The 17,819-nt window shown below is 44.7% G+C and overlaps 1 protein-coding gene and 1 pseudogene across 1 annotated transcript; one reads left to right on the top strand and one right to left on the bottom strand.

Annotated features, from left to right (window-relative positions):
* Window positions 1-2,716: 2,716 nt before the first annotated feature.
* On the bottom strand, window positions 2,717-10,308 carry LOC108160444 (tubulin beta-3 chain). Its single transcript, XM_017294454.2, has 4 exons — window positions 10,013-10,308; window positions 4,686-4,794; window positions 4,378-4,622; window positions 2,717-4,314 (listed from the first exon to the last, which is right to left on the bottom strand). Exons 1-4 carry the CDS (start codon window positions 10,067-10,069, stop codon window positions 3,361-3,363), a joined length of 1,365 nt encoding a protein of 454 aa, XP_017149943.2. The 5' UTR covers window positions 10,070-10,308; the 3' UTR covers window positions 2,717-3,360.
* Window positions 10,309-14,827: 4,519 nt separating this feature from the next.
* LOC108158079 lies at window positions 14,828-15,286 on the top strand (annotated as a pseudogene).
* The last annotated feature ends 2,533 nt before the right edge of the window (window positions 15,287-17,819 follow it).

Here is a 17,819-nt window from a genome sequence, read left to right as displayed (position 1 = left end):
GTTTTGAATTCCAACAGCAGATGTTTGAGGTACTATTCAAAAGTAACCGCATTTCAAAACGTTACAGCCATCGATTTAATTTAATACTTTAACGCTTTGTATGACAGATAATCTGATATATTTTCGGGAAAATGCCCTTCAAATTGGATATAATAGAGGGAATCCCTCTATTGTATTGTATGTATGTATTGTATCTATTGTATTTATGTAAAACTACTAAAGAACGATTTTGCACACGAATACAAATGTTAATTAATTTGTGCCCTAAGATTATGTAAATACAATTGCGGATGATTTGAGAAATTGCCTTCGTTACGAGTACGATCTGATCTTTTGAGAGTGTTTGATTATCTTTGGATGAGCTTAGTTCATTTCATTTCATATCATATCGTTTATATATGGTTTAGATATACATGTATTGCCAAACTGTTTTCATCAGTCTTAAGTACACATTTTTTGTGGACATTTCTCGAGAATTTCGTGTAAATTCGTTTTTATTATACCCGATACTCAAAATGAGTATTGGGGTATATTAGATTTGTGGTAAAAGTGGATGTGTGTAACGTCCAGAAGGAATCGTATCCGACCCCATAAAGTATATATATTCTTGATCAGCATCAATAGCCGAGTCGATTGGTACCTGTCTGTCTGTCTGTCTGTCCGTCTGTCCGTCTGTCCGTCCGTCCGTCTGTCCGTCCACTTCAGCGCCTAGTGCTCAAAGACTATAAGAGCTAGAGCAACGATGTTTTGGATCCAGACTTCTGTGATATGTCACTGCTACAAAAATATTTCAAAACTTCGCCCCGCCCACTTCCGCCCCCACAAAGAACGAAAATCTGTGGCATCCACAATTTTAAAGATATGAGAAAACCAAAAACGTAGAATTGTAGAGAATGACCATATCTTTAAGACTGCGGAATCTGAATTGGATCGTATTATTATTATAGCCAGCATCAAGAAAACAATTTCATTTTTTCTCGCCCTGTCTCTCTCTAACACACACGTAGCATAGGCGGCTTTGCTTAGAGTAAAACATCAGCGCCTAGATCTCAGAGACTACAAAAGCTAGAGCAACGAAATTTGGTATCCACACTCCTAATATATCGGACCGAGACGAGTTTGTTTCAAAATTTCGCCACACCCCCTTCCGCCCCCGCAAAGGACGAAAATCTGGGGCATCCACAAATCTCAGAGACTATTAAGGCTAGAGTAACCAAATTTGGTATCCTTACTCCTGTTAGATCTCACTATAAAACGTATATCTCAAAATTTCGTCTTACCCCCTTCCGCCCACACAAAGAACGAAAATCTGTTGCATCCACAATATTGCAGATTCGAGAAAACTAAAAACGCAGAATCATAGATAACGACCATATCTATCTGATTGCTGAATCTGGATCAGATCGGATCATTTTTGTAGCCATAAGCAAGAAATCAATTTGCAGTGGCTACGCAGCGCCCGACGTCACACTCAGACTGATTTTCTGTCTCTCTCGCACGCACTCTTTGTCGTGTCGTTCAATATTAGCGGCGTCTGCCGGAGGAGAGCCATACTGACTAAGTATCGGGTATAACTGTAGAGTTGCGGTGTCCGCAGCAACTCACAACGTTCCCCCTCGTTATACCCGATACTCAAAATGAGTATTGGGGTATATTAGATTTGTGGTAAAAGTGGATGTGTGTAATGTCCAGAAGGAATCGTTTCCGACCCCAAGTATATATATTCTTGATCAGCATCAATAGCCGAGTCGATTGAGCCCTGTCTGTCTGTCCGTCCGTCCGTCTGTCCGTCTGTCCGTCCCCTTCAGCGCCTAGTGCTCAAAGAATATAAGAGCTAGAGCAACGATGTTTTGGATCCAGACTTCTGTGATATGTCACTGCTACAAAAATATTTCAAAACTTCGCCCCGCCCACTTCCGCCCCCACAAAAGACGAAAGTCTGTGGCATCTACATTTTTAAAGATACGATAAAACCAAAAAGGCAGAATCGTAGAGGATGACTATATGTTCTAGAGTGTAAAATCTCAACCAGATCGTATAATTATTATAGTCAGAATCAGAATTTCATTCTTTCTCGCTCTGTCTCTCTCTAACACACAGGTTTCATGGTCGGTTTTGCCAATTGCAAAATATAAGTTCAAGGATCTCAGAACCTATAAGATCCAGAGCAACCAAATTTGGTATCCACACTCCTGTGATATCGGACCTTGACCGTTTCGTGTCCAAATTTCGCCACACCCCCTTCCGACCCCGCAAAGGACGAAAATCTGGGGCATCCACAAATCTCAGAGACTATTAAGGCTAGAGTAACCAAATTTGGTATCCGCACTTCTGTTAGATCTCACTATAAAACGTATATCTCAGAATTTCGCCCCACCCCCTTCCGCCCTCACAAAGGACGAAAATCTTTTGCATCCACAATATTGCAGATTCGAGAAAACTAAAAACGCAGAATCATAGATAACGACCATATCTATCTGATTGCTGAATCTGGATCAGATCAGATAATTTTTATAGGCAAAAGGAACAAATCAATTTGCACTGGCTACGCAGCCCCCGACGTCACGATAAGACTGATTTTCTGTCTCTCTCGCACGCACTCCTTGTCGTGTCGTTTAATATTAGCGGCGTCTGCCGGAGGAGAGCCATACTGACTTAGTATCGGGTATAACTGTAGAGTTGCGGTCTCCGCAGCAACTCACAACGTTCCCCCTCGTTTTTATTTCAAAATACTAGATGCTTATGTGAGGTTTGCTAGAGTTGCATATAAATAGGTATATAATAAAATTGGGAGATTGATTTTGTTTCTTTGTGCCCTAAATGAATGAAACGTTTGATTGAGAAGAAAAATTCGGGGACTTTTGGATGGAAAGTGGATGAAAATGGCTGCGAGAAATGCGATAGACGTGCCTCCGGTGTAGCGTAAAGTGTAGCGTAGAGGAGGGGTTTAGATGAAAGATGATGAAGATGAGAAGAGGGTAAGAGATGAGCATGAATTACAGATATAGAAAGAGATAGATAGAGTAAGAGTGAGAGTTAGAATAACACAGGGGCAGGGGTGAGTGAGATGGTAGGTAGATGGTAGGAGGAAGAGCTAGAGCTTTGGAACATTTCCGTTTGATGTTCTAACTACGCTTGACCTTTCCTGTCTGACTGTCTGTATGTTTGTCTGTCTCTGTGTATGTGTATATCTGTGTGCTGTGCTATGTGTCAGTAGTGGTGATTGTTTATTCGTGTGTGAGTGTGTTTGTGGACTGTTTTCAGAGAATGCTGCAGTGCTTGGCAGACAGCTGTTGCCGCATGCCGCGCAGAAACACGCGCTCCCCCTCACGCACGCACCTCATTCCTCTGGCCACACCATTAAATACAATCGCCCTCGACCTCCTCCTGGTTAACATCGGGATCGAACTCGTCGTCGGCCGTTGCCTCCTGGTATTGCTGGTACTCGGAGACCAGATCGTTCATGTTGCTCTCCGCCTCGGTGAACTCCATCTCGTCCATGCCCTCGTCGGTGTACCAATGCAAGAACGCCTTGCGTCGGAACATGGCCGAGAACTGCTCGGAGATGCGCTTGAAGAGCTCCTGGATGGCCGTGGTGTTGCCAATGAAGGTTGACGACATCTTTAGGCCCTTGGGCGGGATGTCGCACACGGCCGTCTTCACGTTATTCGGTATCCACTCGACGAAATACGAGCTGTTCTTGTTCTGCACCGCCAGCATCTGCTCGTCCACCTCCTTCATGGACATGCGGCCCCGGAAGACGGCAGCCACGGTGAGGTAGCGGCCATGGCGTGGATCACAGGCGGCCATCATGTTCTTGGCGTCGAACATCTGTTGGGTAAGCTCCGGGACGGACAGGGCACGGTACTGCTGCGAGCCACGCGAGGTGAGCGGCGCGAATCCAGGCATGAAGAAGTGCAGACGCGGGAATGGAACCATGTTGACAGCCAGCTTGCGGAGATCGGCGTTTAGCTGACCGGGGAAGCGCAGGCAGGTGGTCACCCCGGACATTGTGAGCGAGACCAGGTGATTGAGGTCCCCGTAGCTGGGATTCGATACCTTTAGAGTCCTGAAGCAGATGTCGTACAGGGCCTCGTTGTCGATGCAGTACGTCTCGTCTGTGTTCTCAACCCGTTGAAGTTGTGGCAGGGTGGCGTTGTAGGGCTCCACCACCGTGTCGGACACCTTCGGCGAGGGCACCACCGAGTACGTGTTTATGATGCGGTCCGGATACTCCTCTCGTATCTTCGAAGTGAGCAGCGTTCCCATGCCGGAGCCGGTTCCGCCGCCCAGCGAGTGGGTCAGCTGGAAGCCCTGTGGATCGTTGGAGTTGGGTTACATTTCTGTTCGCTTCGGCTCGGGGTGCTGCACACTCACCTGCAGGCAGTCGCAGTTCTCGCATTCCTTGCGCACCACATCCAGGACATTGTCCACCAGTTCGGCACCCTCCGTGTAGTGACCCTTGGCCCAGTTGTTGCCGGCGCCCGACTGCCCAAACACAAAGTTGTCTGGACGGAAGAGCTGGCCGTAGGGTCCAGAGCGCACCGACTCCATGGTGCCCGGCTCCAGATCCAACAGGATGGCACGTGGCACATATTTGCCACCCGACGAGCGCGTCACAGCTGCACAGATACATTAGATATTATAAAACGAGAACTGTTTGGGTGGAGGTGGCGTCGTCTTACCTGATGCCTCGTTGTAGTAGACGCTGATACGCTCCAACTGCAGATCACTGTCGCCCACATAGATGCCATTTGCGTCAATGCCGTGCTCCTCCGAAATAACCTCCCAGAACTGAAAAGAAAGGAAATGGGCTCCCGCATCTTTATTATATCTGTCTTATCTCCCAGCCAAGAGACCACCAAGATGTCTTTATGGACCAAAGCCGACATCCACTATTTATCAAGCACTTGGCAATCGCCAGATATTTTAGCACACACCACACACAAAGTGTTAGTATGCTTCTCGAGTCGTTTATCAAATTGAATAATTGTGCCTACCCAGCCGTGTCAGAGTTCATGTTGGGCCTGAGCCCGCTTGACATATGGCGGCGGCCGCAGAGACCGCCCGAAAAAACAACAGCAACAGTAACGCCAACAACAATAACGGGGAAAAGAAAACAATTCTAAAAATGTCTGTTTTTGCCTCCTCCGATGTGACAATGTGACAAACAACAAGGCGCAGCCGCAGCCCATAAAGTTTGAGGTTTTCAAAAAAATATACTCGTACATTTGGAAAGTCCATATATGGGGCCCTGTGGCATCAAAAGTGAGACAGATTGCCCAAAAAACGAAACAAACAAAAAAAAATGAAAAAATGGGGAAAATAAATTTATGTTTAGTTTTTCAAACCGAGCCGTCAGTTATGGACGCTCGGGACATGCCCTGATTTAGTGCTAAATTTAAAAGATAGATACGTCCGGGCCAGTAAAAAATATGGTACGTATAGTTTCCCTCTCGATGTATGGGACGAAACTTCCAAGCAGAGTCGCATCGCTCCTGGGGTGCAACCTTAGGCAGCGAAAAATGCATTTAAAAATAGTTCAGCCCGTGGGATGGGATTGGGATGGGATGGGATGGGACCGACAGAGAGGCCACGACTCCGGCTGCGACTGGGACTGCTGACTCATACACGATATATAGAATCTTCTGGCTGTGAATCTTCTGCAGGCCAACGACCCAACACGAGGCAGAGGCAGAAGAAGCATAGGGCAGGGGCCAGGGGCTGGGGCTGGGCATGGCGACAACATCATTAGACGGGGCCACGGATTAAATTGCTATAAATTAAGTATATCATTCTGTATCCAGTAGATTTATTGAGGAAATGCTCTGCAATAGTCTTGCTGCGTTTAACAGAGCCAAATTGGGGAATTGCTGCCAGAGTTAGTTACACATTAGCCTCTCAAATTGGGGAATCGAATGGGGGAATCGAATTGGGGCGTCGAATGGTGTAGAGCTGGACTATTTTCGGGCTCGTCCACGGGGCTCCAGTGGAGCGAGACGTAGCCGGCCTGACCTGGCAACAGCCCAGAGTCTCGATCTCTTGGATACCATACCCCAAAAGTCGAGAGGAAATAATAAAAATGTTAGCGATTCCCCAACCCGATGTCTGAGATATTTCCCTTTAGCACTTGAACTTGACGGGTGAGACTATAAACAAGTCAGGGACTGTGGAGTGAGGTACTGGTGGACTGGTGCTGGTTCTTGTTGGGCTTGTTTGTTTAAAAATGAACGAGAAGGAAAGAAACTAAGAGCAGCAACATCTACAGAAAAATGAATCTCAAGCAACTGCAATCTTAGCAAGATCATCAAATTTAATTGGAGTGTGGCCGCTGCTATTATGGAGCTAAACCATGGCTGGTGCCGCAGCAAAAAAGCTCACTATATAAGGCCGAACGGACGGATGAACGGCCGGCAGAGGAAAGCCACACAACAACGAATATGAACACTAAATTAGCACACAAAACTGTTGAAGTGAAAAATCGTTATTTATTTCTCTCTAGCTCTGTCTTTCCACTCAATTCCCCTTCCACTTCCTGCCCGACAATCGCTGATCGCTTTACTTTTACATTCAACCAATTTTTCATTTCGGATTTTTCCTTTTGATGATAATGGTCTTGCCGGAAAATTGCCTTTTTTCGGTGAATGTTAACTGCAGTGGATCGTGAGAGTGTTGGGGCTTGGAGCTGTAAATGTGGCATACAGTTAGATTGTAATTATAGATGTATCGATGCTGAGGTTGGGATTGTTTCCTCAGTGGAAAAGAATTCAGCTTGGAGAGGGAAATTCCTGAACAGATCAGGAATCCTATTGCGTTTTTAACATTTGATTGTATGTATACTTTAATTATTAATTTAAGTTGAAAGGTGTTCCTCTTTTTCGTAGATTTTCCCCATCTCGACATCTGTTCTAAAAATTTCGTTGTTCATGCCGCTGTTCACGTCCACCTCCCCTCCTCACAAAGTCTATAACTTTTCTTTTGTAATTAATTTCAAAAGCTCTGCTGCATGGCAACTGTTGCAGTTGCAACTCCTATTCGCTCCCCTCCGCTCCCCGCCTGGCCCCACCTCTTCCTTTAAACCGCCCCGCCCGCCGCGCCTACCGCGCCTGTCACGCCTCTTGCATGCGATCATCTGGCGACGGGCAATTGAGACGCCCTCATTAAGTGTTGCATGTCTGGAAGCCGCCATGAAGTAGCCAAAGACTCGACTCCTCCACGGCTGCGCTGCTGCTGATTCAGACCCCTCCTTCTCTCCCCATTTCTAGTTGTCTTTCTGGCTCTTGAAGAGAAAATCACTCGGGCATGAACTTGGAGCCAGTCTGAAGCAGAAGCTCCATCCAATCTATCCCTAGCCCCCCTCCCTCCCTCCAGAGGATCACTGACTTCCCGGGCTGTACGAGTACTCGTAATGCCTCTTCTGCAAGTTCTTTCAAAAGAAAGAAATATACGTATGCAAAAAGGCAGAGAAGTATTGCCAGATACAAAACATTTGGCATCAAGAGGAATTCTTTTGATTGAAGGAAGGCGGCACAACCGATCTTGGGGCATTTGTCTTTTTTTCCAGCTGCTGTGGGGTGTCAAAAAGAGAGGCGATAAGAAAGAAAAAGCGAATGGGTTTATTGACTCTAGCAATCAGTTGCAGTCTCTTTCTCCCTCTTGAATTTAATATAATCTGGGCTTACAATTAATATGCATTTATCGTCGTATCATGTGCTAAAAACGGAAACGGAGAACCAATTCGGAATTGGTATGCAGCCCCGATATCCTGTAACAGTATACCCCAAAGGGTGACTCACTTCCTTTGCACTTGTGAGGTTTTCCTTTGGCCAAAAGCATTCGCATATGTAGGCAGAGAGCGCTGCCTGTCACATTTTTGAGTGTTTTAATGTCCACTCAGCTGTTCTTGCGGCTGTCTTTCTTCGGGCCGACCTCTTCGTTCTTCTTGTTTTTGGGGTCTCACATTACGAGGGGGTTCGCTCCTCAAATTACCAAGTCAACTGCTCATCGTAGTCGCCTCGTACTCGTACTCTGCCTCTCGATGCCGCTCTGCCCCCCACATTCGCTCCTAAATTGAGTCACAACAAGTGATGATGATGATGTGGGGCCTAGGCCGCTTATCTTTTATTTTCTGTTTAGCCATACTTTAATTTGCTAATAATGTTATCAGCAATAGTTGTTGGCTGTTTCCAAACGTTTCCACAGTAAGTATTTGGAACTGGATATTAATCAAAGTCCCAGATGGAGGCGCAGACGGAGACGGAGACGGGGACGGAGACGCTAAGCATTGACATTGATTCCACAGAAAAATCCACTCAACGGGGACCAACTTGTCAATGCCTCAAGCAAAAATGCACAAAAAACGAGGTGGAACGTTGTGAGTTGCTGCGGACACCGCAACTCTACAGTTATACCCGATACTAAGTCAGTATGGCTCTCCTGCGGCAGACGCCGCTAATATTGAACCACACGACAAAGAGTGCGTGCGAGAGAGACAGAAAATCAGTCTGAGCGTGACGTCGGGCGCTGCGTGGCCACTGCAAATTGATTTCTTGCTTTTGGCTACAAAAACGATCCGATCTGATCCAGATTCAGCAATCTGATATATATGGTCATTATCTATGATTCTGCGTTTTTAGTTTTCTCGAATGTGCAATATTGTGGATGCAAAAGATTTTCGTCCTTTGTGGGGGCGGAAGGGGGTGGGGCGAAATTCTGAGATATACGTTTTATAGTGAGATCTAACAGAAATGCGGATACCAAATTTGGTTACTCTAGCCTTAATAGCCTCTGAGATTTGTGGATGCCCCAGATTTTCGTCCTTTGCGGGGTCGGAAGGGGGTGTGGCGAAATTTGGACACGAAACGGTCAAGGTCCGATATCACAGGAGTGTGGATACCAAATTTGGTTGCTCTGGATCTTATAGGTTCTGAGATCCTTGAACTTATATTTTGCAATTGGCAAAACCGACCATGAAACCTGTGTGTTAGAGAGAGACAGAGCGAGAAAGAATGAAATTGTTTTCTTGATTCTGACTATAATAGTTATACGATCTGGTTGAGATTTTACACTCTAGAACATATAGTCATCCTCTACGATTCTGCCTTTTTGGTTTTATCGTATCTTTAAAAATGTAGATGCCACAGACTTTCGTTCTTTGTGGGGGCGGAAGTGGGCGGGGCGATGTTTTGAAATATTTTTATAGCAGTGACATATCACAGAAGTCTGGATCCAAAACATCGTTGCTCTAGCTCTTATAGTCTTTGAGCACTAGGCGCTGAAGGGGACGGACAGACGGACGGACGGACGGACGGACGGACGGACGGACGGACGGACGGACGGACGGACGGACGGACAGACGGACAGACAGGGCTCAATCGACTCGGCTATTGATGCTGATCAAGAATATATATACTTTATGGGGTCGGAAACGATTCCTTCTGGACGTTACACACGTCCACTTTTACCACAAATCTAATATACCCCAATACTCATTTTGAGTATCGGGTATAAAAAGAAATCTCAAAAACGGTTCCCTGGCTTTTTTCTTGCCGATTTGCGCCTTACATCAACATGCCATAATTCTCCTCCGCCTCCGCCTCCTCGGCCCTGCTCCTGGGCCTCCCTGGAAGTCGACAATGGGTTCACAATGAATCACTTTTCTGGATCTGCAGCCGGCCCAACCCGTTTTCTGACCATTTAGAAAGGGCATGTGGAGTGCCGGACAAAGTCGAAATACATTTCTTTACTTGATAAATGTTGGTTGCACTTTGCATTTTATTTGAAGTCTGGCATTCTGTTAATTTTCTTTCGCTTTAATTGCTGAATGCGCCGAAAAAGGCGAAGACGGCGCACTGGGTCCCAGCCCGATCATTTTGGAAACTCATTGAAAAACGTTTTCGGTCATTGTGCATAAATTAACAATCGAATCGAATTGGCCAGCAGCAACAAAAACTACAGCAACAACGAAAAACAGAGCCGAAGCAAAGGAAAATACAAAAATAATGGGGCTTACCTTAGCGCCAATTTGGTTGCCGCACTGGCCGGCCTGCAGATGGACAATTTCTCTCATTTTCCGACTGGGTGGGTGGGGGACTTGTTGCTGTGGCTAACAAATGCGATTGGGGAGCCTGTAAGTAAGCCTGGAGCTGAATCTGCTGAGCTGCGATGTCTCTGGAGGATGCACACTGCTGTCTGCTGTTCCTTTGCTCTCTGGTTGCACTGGTGTTGCACTGTTGCACTGTTGCTCTGGCGTTGCTCTGGATGCTCTGGTTTGGGCAACTTTACCGCACAACGCACAAAACTCAACTGATCCACAGACGACGGCTGGCCGAAGTCGACGATGGTTCTGGCTGTCGACCGTCGACTTCAGGCAAGTGAGAGGGAAAATCACTCACACAGAAACACACAGAGTTTACAGAGGCGCGGCACACAGACGCACACAGGCACAGACTCAGCAGCAGCGGCCTGGAGCTGCCTGTAGCTTTTTATTGTGGCAGCTTTAATCGCACGAACACGACAGGCCAACAAGAATATTATGAGTCGGCTATTTATAATCGATGTGGCGGGGGAGGACGGAAAGGGAGTCCATAACTCTAGGGATGAGTCGATATTAACTAACTTTATGGCTTTCAGAGAGTCGTTTCACTAAATAAGTGGAAGATATAAGTTTTCTGCAGGTTAAATCGAGTACATATAGTATTTTATTCGTAATTGGAAAGTTTAAGGTCCAAGTCTATCAATTCGTTTGGCTTCAATGTTCATTCCCAATTCGCAATACGCTTTTTCTCTGTATCTGCATCTGATCTGCATGCCAGGCACAGAAGTAAGTATCTATGTATACTCGTACATCTCCTTGTGTATCTTATCTGTGTATATATTAAGATGTCTGTCTGGCACCCCGCCGTAGTTTCCTGTTCCTAAGTTCACACATTCACGTTCTAATTTTATCAGCCAGAATGCACAGGTATGCAACTCCTCTTCTCAGCTATTTCTCTTTATCTCTGTATCTGTGTATCTCTGTATATCTGTGTAATTGTATATGCATCAGAGTGACTCTAGCTGTGTGTGTGCGTATGCACGCTTCCACAAAAGTGTCACCGCAGTCATTAGAAATGTTTCGTCCGTCTTCTTACATGTGTTTTTCCTTTTGTTTTTGTACTCCTAATGCGTTCGGAAAAGGAGAGATGTATTTATAGTCGGACCTCTAGATCTTCCTCTTCTGCTAACACTTATTCTACTGCTGCTGCTGCTGTTGGCTCTGGCTCTTGTTCGCCGGAGATTCTCGCAGCTCGGCGCCGTCTATTTTCCATTTTCTTGGGAAATCAATCAATGCCCCAGCAAGACAATTTGTAGTCGTTTTACTTTCAAATTGCATTCAAGTTGAAAGAGCAAGAGCACACAGCTTAAGTAGAGTGAAAAGTTGGAGGGAATAGTGGCTAAGGGGAATGGGGAAGACTGCACTGCGCACTCCCAAGTGCCTTCGTCAGGCCTTCTATTCCTATTTCCATCCGAGGCAGTCAAACCGCAAAATTCACTTTAATTTCGAAGGCATGGCAGCAAGCAGACATCACTTACGACTGACTCTCCTTTACCGCTCTTCTGTTCTTGCCCCACAGCCTCTTGCTTGCTAAATTTAAATATGCCACAAAATAATCTCAAATTTACGACTCTGAATAGATAAAATGTTGTTTGCATTCAGAGCCGACACGAGAACTAATATCTAAACGATCAATGTGGCTATGGCGACAACCACACAAAGGACATGGCCTCACCAGAACACAGCAGGACCCACCAGAGCAGTACAAACTTTTCCAGGACAAGAAATAAGTTTGTATGTATGTACATATGTATATTTGGTGACATTTTTGGCTGGTCAAACGGGAGCAGGCGAGCGGTGCACATTTTTTTTGGAACAGGCGTAGTCAGCAAGGGGTCTTTTTTTGCAGGAAATGGAAAATTGATTGGAATTCTAATTGGGCAATGGATGGGCGGAAGATTTTGTGAATGAACTGCATTTGAAATGACTTTTGGAGATAAATCACTTTAGCAAGTAATATCCGCAGGTGGATGCGAAAATTTGCGACCTGTTTTATGGTTAGGATACATAGGGACTATACATTTCTGGAGTTCTTATTTGTTGTGAATGTAATAGTTTTGCTTCACAAATTCCTTCCGAACAAAAACATTTTCTGTTTCACTTTTTCAAAAGAAATGAATTCCGTTTCTAAGAAACTATCTTAAAGTTTTCAAACAATAATAGAGAAATTTTGCGTTGGTTGCTTTTTCAGGGTAAGCTTTAAAGCTGTTTCCTATCCCCCTTCAAGGGTAGGGCTACGCTGTCAACACGCACATCCCTGTATTCTTATAAAGCCCACTATTGCCACTTGACTGCTTTAGCCTGCATCAATGGTATTCTGTGTGTGGGTATGTGGGGAGGGGGGAATCCTCCTCATTCCTGGGAAACCCTAACAAAAAGTAACAAAAGTTTTTTTAGGATTTGTGCTTTGGGAATTTTTTCACTTGTGTAAATGTAAGAGCCGCACACACACACACACACGCACAAAAAGGATACAGGGCCTACAAAAACGAGAATACAAAAATATATTTTAGCAAAAATTATACGCCCCCAATGTATCTAGATTCAAATGTATGTGCATATCATGTGTAAACAGAACGAGGGGGAACGTTGTGAGTTGCAGCGGACACCGCTCTACAACTCTACAGTTATACCCGATACTAAGTCAGTATGGCTCTCCTCCGGCAGACGCCGCTAATATTGAACGACACGACAAAGAGTGCGTGCGAGAGAGACAGAAAATCAGTCTGAGCGTGACGTCGGGGGCTGCGTAGCCAGTGCAAATTGATTTGTTTCTTTTGGCTATAAAAATGATCTGATCTGATCCAGATTCAGCAATCTGATAGATATGATCATTATCTATGATTCTGCGTTTTTAGTTTTCTCGTATCCTCAATATTGTGGATGGAACAGATTTTCGTCTTTTGCGGGGGCGGAAGAGGGTGTGGCGAAATTTTGAAACAAACTCGTCTCGGTCCGATATATTAGGAGTGTGGGTACCAAATTTGGTTGCTCTAGCTTTTATAGTCTCTGAGATCTAGGCCCTAATGTTTTACTCCAAGCAAAGCCGGATATGCTACGTGTGTGTTAGAGAGAGACAGGGCGAGAAAAAATGAAATTGTTTTCTTGTTGCTGGCTATAATAATAATACGATCTTATTCAAATTCTGCAGTCTAAAAGATATGGTCATTCTCTACGATTCTGCGTTTTTGGTTTTCTCGTATCTTTAAAATTGTGGATGCCACAGATTTTCGTCTTTTGTGGGGGCGTAGCAGTGACATATCCCAGAAGTCTGGATCCAAAACATCGTTGCTCTCGCTCTTATAGTCTTTGAGCACTAGGCGCTAATAGGGACGGACAGACGGACAGACGGACGGACGGACAGACGGACAGACAGACATGGCTCAATCGACTCGGCTATTGATGCTGATCAAGAATATATATACTTTATGGAGTCGGAAACGATTCCTTCTGGACGTTACACACATCCACTTTTACCACAAATCTAATATACCCCAATACTCATTTTGACTATCGGGTATAAAAATTGTTGCAATCATTGTCACTATTTCTATTATTATTGTTGTTGCGCATTACCATAGTAGTATTTATCCTATAACCATACTCGTATACACTCGTATGTGCGGATGTTTAATTGCAACTGTTATTAGCATGTTTACATAGAGGATTCTGATGCTGCCCCGCCCACGACTGCATGTTTGATTGATTTGGCCAGCGAAGAGTGTAATGAGTGTTTAATTTATTTTCCAACTTCTCCTGCCTCCCTTTTTTGGCCATTATAACTATATACATATCTGTAATTATCATTTTTGCATTTCTGCCACTGACAATCTCGTTTTGTTCTATCTCATTTTGAAATGAAATTAATTTTGCATAATTGCTTTTTGGTTTTCACGTTTTTCTAGCCGTTGTGCGGCTGATTTTTGTATCCTTTGGCTGCATTTTAATTGAATTTGATTGATTTTTGCTGATGTTGTTGATGGAAAAATAATATTGTTGTAAAATCGTAACCCCAACCCCACACCCTATTGTTTCCTGCAGAATGCTTCGTTTGTGGGCAAAAGCCTGAGGCTTAAGGGAACACCGAGAAGGGCACAAACAGGTGTGCCGCAGAAGGGGATTGGATCTCACTCTCTCTCTTTCTCTTTGAGCTGTGAGCTTTCCAAATAACACGTGTGGCATGCCCTAAGACGCTTTTATCACAGATGAAAACCTGCCATTTGTTGCACTACAGAGTCTTAAAGAGAGATTTTAAGGAAAACATATATTCATTCAATCTTTTTGCTTCTCCTTTTCAGCCTTTACCTCAAATGTCAGGAACTTTTAGCTGAAAATTTATGCAACTATTTTTTCTAATACTATTTTATGATGCCCAGAGTCAGGCGTTACCCCTCCTTCAGCCTTCAGCTCTGCTTTCCTGCAAAAGATGCTGCAGCGCTGCTTCTGGCCAATAGTTTTTGCTTGCCAATTAGTTGTTTTAATTACAAAAACGTTGCCAGTTATGCAACACGAGGCGAGACAAGAGCCAGCAACAAGCGTTGCAACTACGAAATGACAATTTAATTGTCACCACCCTGTCTCCCGCCCGCGTATCCCATCTAACCAACTCCTTTCCGCAATCACGTATACGCCATGTGGGCGATGGCTGATATTACCCGTGAGGGGCGGGGTGGGCAGTAAGTGCTTGCACCTTTTTGCCACGCGGCAATCTGGCAGATATCTCCAGCGTTTATGGACGATTCGAGCCGCAGCAATTTCAATAAATCTTGACAATGCCCTAAAAATATTAGCATTATAAAAGGCGCGACAACAGAACAGAAGGGTCAAGTCAATATTGTGGCAGCTTCCAGCGAGGCGGAGAGGCAGCGAGGCACCGAGGGCTTCCAACGCAGCTGCCACATTTACACAGAGCACAGACGGCGTGGCAAATTTATGTCAGCAACAAGCTATCAGCCCGCACAGATACTACCCCCCAAACGACCTTAATACGCATAATTTTAGATGAGGAGGTGGGGGGAGGGGAGCTGAAAGGAGAGGTGGCCGTGCCATATAATGTGGTGCAGGCATCGATCAGCAATAAAAATTCAAATTTCGCACAGAGCGGCACAAAAATGTACGATGTCAAGCAAGGCTGGTCTTGGAGTGGAGTACGGACTGTTTCGACAGATAGGCATTTGGAGCAGAATTTGAGAAGAGTTTAAAAGGTAAAAGGACTACTTGAGTTCTTTCCATACATTCGTCGAAGACGGACGTGTCGCGCATTAAAGTTTCTAAATAATCGCAAAGAGCATTCTGTGTGCTTATCTCGCACGAGAATCTATTTTTAGACACTGCGTAGCGGTGTCGGTAACACGAGAACAACAAAGAACAGTAAGCGAAGTAAGCTGTCGTACAGCGGGCAAGCTTTTGCCCTCGCCCTGCGCGCAGCCGCAAACGAAGGGCAACAAAAGCTCAACTTTTCTTAGTAGCAAGAATTCTTGATGCTAGGCAACCACAAATTTGTAACAAGCAAATTTCGTGAAGTGCCAAAAAATGGACGTAGACTCACCTGATCATTCCCAGCTTAGTGATAAGCTTTCAGCGACTGATAAGATGAGGAAAATAGCTGGTGCACCTGCAGAATTCCGTGCCAGCTTGGCTAAAGACCTATATAAGGCAATTGGAACGCCTAACTACAATAGTAGCTTGATCGCAACGACTACAAGCACTATTACCACGAGCACACTATCTTTTTCAACAGGGAAATGTCCAGCGAATTACTCAATGGCAAATACCGTAACTGGCAGCATATGTTCAGTACCGAGCACCTCGAGAGCTGAGGCGTCTACTTCAAGCTTAGCCAAAAAAGTATCCCAAGGAAAAGATTGTAGCTTTCAGATGCCGATGGTCTCTATTAGTAAAAAGCAAAAAAGAGCTGATAAAGTCTCAAAAACAATTAAAAAAACTACACACCCAGCTATTCCAAAAAATCACCCATTCAAGGGCCGCCAAAATTTTACACCTGTTACTACCCCTTCAGTAGCACTTCTAAATAATCGCTATGCAGCGCTATCTGAAGAAGCTGAATCTGTCATGGAACTGGACGAAGAAGAGCAACATGGGCTAGTAGCAAACGAAGCTAGCAATGAGCAGCAGCCAAGCATAGTGCCTAAGCCACCAGCTATTTGCGTGCCGCAAGTGAATAAAATGGACAAACTCGAAGACGCCCTCAATTCTGTAATTCCAGCTGATGAGTATGACATTCGCACATCCAGATTTGGAGTTTCGCGTATATATGCAAAAAATTCCCAAGCTTTTCGAACAGTTATTGATATGCTGACGAAGCAAAACTGTGAATTCTGGCACCATCAGTTGAGAGAGGATACGCCGTACAGATTGATTATTCGAGATATCCATCCAAATGTACCAAAACACTTAATTGAGCACACTTTCACCGACAAGGGTTTCACAGTCATGAACATCTACTGCCCCAGGAAACCAAACTGGCGTAATATTGAAATAAATGAAGAGGATGATCATGAAATAAATAACTTAAAAACAAGACAGAGTATGTTCTACGTGAACCTAAAGAAAACACCAAATATTGCAGAGGCACTTAAGATTACTCAAATTGGAAGGCACAGAGTAACAGTAATTAAGGCAAAGCACAGTAAAGAATTGGTGCAGTGCTTTAGATGCCAAGATTTTGGACATACGCGAAACTACTGCCTTAAAAAGCCAGTCTGTGAAAAATGCTCTGGCGACCACTATACTGGATCAAAATCGTGCGAACTAAGTCTTAGTAACAAATCCATTTGTGCAAACTGCGGCGAAGATCACCTATCTAGCTATAAAAGTTGTTCAGTGCGAATTGAACTCAGCAAGAAGCTTAAGCCGACAGCCAGACTACCAGAAGATGGAATGCCTGCCAGTAGCAAAAATAAAAATCACCCAGTCGGATCGCAAGTCATCTCAAATGCCAATGTGAGGAGTGGGTTCTCCTATGCAGACATAACAAGACCGCGTGCAGAGAAAAATATTAACGTGAACACATTACATGACAGCTCCCGGTTGTTTAATGGTGCTGAAGATCAACATTTTAGTAGCAAATTCAAAATATTAGAAAAAGCTATAAACGACCTTAATAGTAGAATGGATCAAATGTTCAAATTAATACAGGATACGATGGAGGCAAACAAAGTCTTCCGCGACCTGGTACAGAAGCTTATTTCAAAATGAACAAGCTTCATGGAATGCACGAGGGATAGTCAAGAACATTGAAGAACTTAGACTTTTCCTTAATGCTAATAAAATCGATGTAATGTTGATAACAGAGACACATATGCGCCCTGGTCGGAGAGCATTCGTACCAGGATACGATCGATATTACGCTGATCATCCCAGCGGAACATCGAAAAGTGGCTCTGCTCTGTTCATACGATCGTCCATTGCCCATACTCAGAACGAACCTATGTCCAGGATAAACATACAAGTTGCCAGCGTGAGTGTGCCGACTAATGTTGGATGCATCAAGATCTCCTCAATATACCTGCCACCCAACCAACCTTGGAGTACAACTGATTTTGAGCAACTTTTTCTTAGCCTGGGGAACAGATTCATCGCAGGCGGTGACTTTAACGCAAAGCACCCATGGTGGGGTAACGTCAGATCATGCTGTCGAGGGAAGCGATTGCAAGAGGCCATCGTCAGTAGCACATGCGAAATCCTTGCCACTGGCGAGGCA

Source organism: Drosophila miranda, assembly GCF_003369915.1.
Source record: "Drosophila miranda strain MSH22 chromosome Y unlocalized genomic scaffold, D.miranda_PacBio2.1 Contig_Y2_pilon, whole genome shotgun sequence".
NCBI classification, from domain to species: Eukaryota; Metazoa; Arthropoda; class Insecta; order Diptera; family Drosophilidae; genus Drosophila; species Drosophila miranda.
Note: the sequence above shows the minus strand (reverse complement) of the source record. Positions and strands in the feature narration are given on the sequence as shown.

Coding starts and splice junctions, on each gene's coding strand:
- LOC108160444 (XM_017294454.2), bottom strand. CDS start 10,069: ATGAGAGAAATTGTCCATCTGCAGGCCGGCCAGTGCGGCAACCAAATT. Junction 4,795..10,012: donor GCAACCAAATTGGCGCTAAG/GTAAGCCCCATT, acceptor CTTTCTTTTCAG/TTCTGGGAGGTTATTTCGGA. Junction 4,315..4,377: donor AGAACTGCGACTGCCTGCAG/GTGAGTGTGCAG, acceptor AACGATCCACAG/GGCTTCCAGCTGACCCACTC.